Source organism: Chaetura pelagica, unplaced genomic scaffold (genome assembly GCF_000747805.2).
Source record: "Chaetura pelagica isolate M959 unplaced genomic scaffold, ChaPel_1.0 scaffold257, whole genome shotgun sequence".
NCBI lineage: Eukaryota > Metazoa > Chordata > Aves > Apodiformes > Apodidae > Chaetura > Chaetura pelagica.
In genome coordinates this window covers 36,103-41,872 of record NW_009953795.1, presented here as the reverse complement: position 1 = coordinate 41,872, position 5,770 = coordinate 36,103, and the positions used below count along the sequence as shown (strand labels likewise).

The 5,770-nt window shown below is 37.6% G+C and overlaps 1 protein-coding gene across 1 annotated transcript in view; it reads left to right on the top strand.

Moving 5' to 3' along the window:
• Positions 1-1,030: 1,030 nt before the first annotated feature.
• The window catches only part of LOC104391756 (zinc finger RNA-binding protein-like), a gene marked incomplete at its 3' end in the record, with an annotated part of 37,304 nt that continues 32,564 nt past the window's right edge, over positions 1,031-5,770 (top strand). Inside the window, exons 1-6 of the mRNA XM_010001087.1 lie at positions 1,031-1,066; positions 1,605-1,690; positions 1,914-2,187; positions 3,501-3,639; positions 4,389-4,654; positions 4,762-4,763. Coding sequence (XP_009999389.1) covers positions 1,031-1,066; positions 1,605-1,690; positions 1,914-2,187; positions 3,501-3,639; positions 4,389-4,654; positions 4,762-4,763 — 803 coding nt within the window. The remainder of the gene's footprint in view (positions 1,067-1,604; positions 1,691-1,913; positions 2,188-3,500; positions 3,640-4,388; positions 4,655-4,761; positions 4,764-5,770) is intronic.

The window sequence follows — 5,770 nt, the reverse complement described above, 5'->3', positions numbered from 1 at the left end:
TGTGAGGGTAGTGAGACAGTGGAAAAGGTTGCCCAGAGAAGTTGTGGAAGCGCCATCCCTGGAAGCATTGAAGGCCAGGTTGGATGGGGCTCTGAGAAACTTGATCTAGTGGGAGGTGTCCCTGCCCATGCAGGGGGGTTTGAACTAGATGATCTTTAAGGTCCCTTCCAACTCTAACCATTCTATGATTCTATGAATAATTGCTAGAGGTGACTTAGAAATTAAACCTGTATTCACATTTTAGCCTGGTGCTACAGGCAGGGCTTTGGGTTCTTTGACCATAGTTGGTTTTATAAGACACCAGGTCTGACAGTAAAATGTGGAAAAGGCTTAACTTTCAGGGGAAAAAGGGTTCTGGGACAAGAGTTAGCAGGGTTCATTCATAGAGCTTTAAACTAGAATAGGAGAGGGGGTAGTAGCTGAGTAAACGTGAGGAAAAACTTCTTTACTGTGAGGGTGACAGAACACTGGAACAGGCTGCCCAGAATTGTGGAGTGTACTTCTCTGGAGATATTAAAAACCTGCCTGGATGCATTCCCATGTGATGTACTCTAGGTGACCCTGCTCTGGTAGGGGGATTGGACTGGATGATCTTTCAAGGTCCCTTCCAACCCCTAAGATTATGTGAAAGGTGCCACATTGAAGCAGGGTGGAATGCAGTGAGTTTGTACCAAAGCAATTCCCTAGGCAACCCTAGATGTTGCCAACATCAGGGGAACTTGGTGTGCTTGACTCTAAGAGAAACTGCATGGAGAGTGGAGTGGAATGGAGATGCTGCGGCCACGCTCCGTGATAACAGAGATCTAAAGGTACACAGTATACTTAATATAACTGATAAGCTGCACATTTGATACCCTGGGCCAGTCTGTCAACTTTTGGTGAAATGCTGTCCTCAGAGCGAACTTTGTTCATTATAATCTCATTATAATACCAAAACACAGCTGCATCCCAAAAGTTACCTGTCTCCCAAGGCGCGACCACCCCTCACTGAGTTTGCACACTGGATTTTCTCTAGTCTATACCTTTTAACATGAAGCGAGAGAATTTTGGACCAATCACGATAAAGGTATGTATGACTAGAGTCGCTCAAGCTCCACCTGTAAAGTAAAATACTATAAAATAGCCTGAGAGGGGGGTGGATGTCAGGGTAAGATTTGAACACTGCTATCTCAAGTGCATCCTTGGGAAACTTGGGAATCTCTATAGAATCATTTTAGTTCCATGCGTGTGTAACCTGGCCATATTAATAAATTTGCACGTGCTTTGCAGATAGTGAATTTATCACTGGCAATCTAAAAGAATTTGTGCATCTGTTGCTTTAATGAATTACACTGCTCATTAATCTGGCTGAGACAGTTCTTGAACGTGACCAAATTCCTGAGTGTAGCCATGTGAGTTCACAGAATGTGAACAGATGGACATTGTAGCGTTGGTGCATCTGTAATCACGATGGTCCAATAGAGGTATTGGGCACAACTGGACTATTAACACCAAATTTGGCATCAATCAGAATCTAAGCCCAGCCTGCCTCAGCTCTTCTGATATCTGAGGACAAGCTGGAACATAAGGGGGTTTATTTTCTGCCAAATTACTTTAACCCTTAGTGCGACAGACTTCTGTATTATTTTGAATTAAAGACTTGGGTTCTTTTGAACGCAACCACCACCCCCAACTGCCCCTTGCGAAGAAAGTAATGCATGATGTATCTGCATCCACAGAAACTTAAAAATGATACAGCCTTTTTAATGCGGGTGGAAGAGAGAGATTAAAAACCATTAAAGTGTATGCATAGATTCAGGACTGTTTGTAGAACAGACAAGTATTAATCAAAACTGGAATTTTGAAATGTTTAGGCATTAGCTTAGTATGTTGAATTAATCTAATTATTCATTTGCTGTCTTTTTCCAATCTAGCCAGCAGCCAGCTTCGGGTGTAGCCTATTCCCATCCAACTACAGTTGCTAGCTATACTGTCCACCAGGCACCAGTCGCTGCGCACACTGTTACTGCGGCCTACGCTCCAGCAGCAGCTACAGTGGCAGTAGCCAGGCCTGCTCCAGTAGCTGTTGCAACAGCTGCTGCTTATGGAGGCTATCCTACAGCGCACACAGCTACAGATTATGGTTATACACAGAGGCAACAAGAAGCTCCACCACCACCCCCTCCTGTCACTACGCAGAATTACCAGGTGTGTTAAAAATCAGCTTAGATGCAGAAAGATTAGGAGTTTTACATGGCCAGGTAGTTTCCCATTGGAAATGTGAGCTTTATTTGTATTTTTATCAGCTTTTTTGCTACATTAGCATGTTAGTCTCCAGTGGGTATTTCTAGGCTGGTGTATTTATGCACAAGATTTATCAAACTCTACAGTGTAGCTCATAGTTAAAATGTGCATTTACTATGAGACAGAGGACATTGACATAGTATGTCTTGTTACAATTATTTAACTTTTTAGTCATAAACTTATCAAAGCATTATCTAGGTTCTAATTAGTATTTTTGTTTGTTTAAAAGGGCTATACTGTTGCTGTATGTTATTAATTCCTTTGTATGGCTTTTATAATTTGTTATATATGGTAATGAATTGAAATGTAGGAGTCTTTCCAGTAGCATGTTTCCTCATAATTGAGGTCATTAAGCTAGTCAGTTATTAGATGCATTCAGAGAGAAAAGAGTCCCCTAAACTAAAGAAAAATTATTCTACTTTACACAAGTTGGATGTAAGAGATGTTATTGTTATACTTATTTGAAATAAAATAAATTTAATACATTAGTACATTTCAGTGAATGTATTTCATGTCTTGCTTACCCCTTAGTTGATCAACTAATTATGTTTTACTATAAATATGGTGAGGATGTGAGAATATCTGTATATGCATATAGTGTCTTCCAAGCCCTCCCCTTATAAACTTACTAACCCTCTCCTGAGTTTGGGAGGTGTCGAATGGGCTACTTACCTTACCCTTATAAACTAGATACAGTTTCCCAATTGAATAGTTGATACATCAAAAAGTAAAGAGGGCTTTAAAAGTATCACTTTCATACTCTAAAAAATATAACCAATAAAAGTATTGTTTTAAAGTCAATAAAGGGTCATGTTTGTAAAAGTGTGAATTTATTTGGATTTGTGGAGATCTGTGGTGTTTTCTTCCTTCATAATTACAGGAATGTAATCTGGTACAGTCATTATGAAAACTAGTGAGAATAGTTGCTTTTTGGTAATAAAAATCTGTTGAAAGAGAAAGTGATTTAATAGTTAATTAATAGTTAATTCCTATATTAGATCTGAAAAAGACCATTAGGATTGTTTTCAGGCATGAAGTATCTGAAAAAGAATTTCATTTCTTTAATGCATATATTAGTATATACTGTATCTGTGAGTATTTTTTAAAATCTACTTTAGTAGAATAGAACAAAATTCTTTGATTCTGCTAATGATTTTTATTACTCCACATATATACTTAAGGATTAATTTGCTGGTTTTTATTTTTTGAATTTTTAGGATTCCTATTCTTATGTTCGATCTACTGCCCCAGCTGTAGCTTATGACAGCAAACAATACTATCAACAACCAACAGTGACGGCTGTGGCTGCTGCTGCCCAGCCTCAACCTTCAGTAGCTGAATCGTACTACCAGACAGGTTGGTGACATGATTCAAACTCCTCTCATTATACACAGTCTGTGTAGTAATTTAATACCTTAAAATGTGTCTGAATATTTCACATCATCCAGATTTTTTGTTTTGTTTTGACATGGAATCCCTGTTGACATGTAGAAAAATTTGCTGCACCTAGAACTTGAACATTATTGTGACATTTTCATAAATACCTTTGAGGTTTCGATTGTTATTAAATACACTCAAAACGTACTTCTAGGTAAACTTTTTTGCTGAAGTAGGTTCAAAACGTCAGTGGTGGGTTCAGATGATAACTTGGTTAGGAAGACTTTTTTTTATTCTTTAGTTGCTTAATGTCTGTAGTTCTTTAATTATTGGTATCATGAATGCTATAAAGAGTAAATACTATTTACTTTTTTACTTAGGAATTATAGGAAAGTTTAGATGTACTTTGGTTTAGTGTACTCTAGTATAACCATTGAACGAGAAGATTGTTTAAAAACATGGCAGCACAGTTAAAATGCATAAATAAATCTGAGGCTTACTAGTGTGAGCTGCGACACGATTAAACAGTTGTGTGATATATGGTAGGTGGTATGTAACCATTACTGTAAAAAGAAAAAAATAAATTAAAAAAGCAGAAAACAACCAAACTAAACCAAAAACCACGTATGTGTTTATTCCCCAGCATATAATTATCACTTAATATGGTTTGCATTTCATTCAACTAAAATATATCCATGTTTGTACACTGTATTTTCTATCCTAACTAGCTCCAAAAGCAGGATATAGCCAAGGGTCAACTCAATATACCCAAGCCCAGCAAACACGACAAGTGACAGCTATAAAGCCTGCAACCCCGAGTTCAGCAACAACTACATTTTCTATATATCCAGTATCCTCTGCTGTGCAGCCAGTAGCTGCTGCAGCTACTGTTGTTCCATCCTATACTCAAAGTGCAACATACAGTACAACAGCGGTTACTTACTCTGGTAAGAATTTTGCATATTATGTTGCTGGAGTCTTTGCAATTGTTGCAGTACTCAGAATCTTAGCAGTTTGTCTTCAATTACATCATAGTCTACTGAGAAGTATCAACCAGCTAAATCATAATAATGGCAAAATATTTTGATGTATCTTTAAAAGAGGTTTGATGTTTGTATGTGCCTATTTTATTACATGTGGGAATGTGCAAAGCATTGGCATTGCTACATGCATGGTGTTTTGTGACTTACTGGAAGGTTTGGAGAAAGAAGATGGAGGATAGAAAAGATAAGGAAACACATCCACACAAATATAACCCAGGGAAATTGGGAGCATGCTGCCATCAAACAGCAGTTGCAGAGACAGGGAGGAGCAGTCCAATATAAATCTTGTAAGTTTGAGTTGGGAGGAGAATGGGTACTAAAAAAAGGCTTTCCTTCAAACATTAGAAATCCAAAATGTAGTTAAAGGTGAAAAGTTAACTTTATGGCCAGATGGTAATCAACTGGCATATTATAGCAACCTTGAACTTGTGTTTTGTTTTCTGTTTAAAAAGGGATTTTAAGACTTCCTTGAAACAGAACCCAATCAGAGGATTAAAATAGTTGAACCAGTACATGTAGAAAGTTTATGGGAAAACTGGCTCAAAGGTATGAAAACCCAGTTTCCTTGGTTTATTTAACTTTGATACTAGAAATCAAGGAGTGTGTAGATAGGGTGTGCTGCAGAGGTTTTAGTGGGCAAGCAGCCTCTCTGCACTAAAACAATTTAAATCACTGAAATAGAATGTATTGGCACTAGCCATTCTGTCTTTTATCTTCATGGGTTTTTCCCCTTCCTTACATAATACCTGTCCTTTTCATTTGGAACTTTAATAGTAAATCTGGTTCTGGAAGACTGCTTACTTCAAGTGGCCTTTGATAAATCTTTTATTAAAATTTTTGTTACATCATACTCTGTCTCACCAGACATACTAGGAAAATTCACATTCTTTAGTGATGCTTTCATGTATCTAACATAACTGTGTGTCTGCAAAGATTTGTCTGAAATCAAATATATTCCTGATACAAGTAATATGCCATGTATTTGTCTACTGTGAAACATCAAGAAAAATTCAGACTGCCTAACCAAGATCTCAACAAATTATTTATATCCTGCTCCGCCCCCCCCC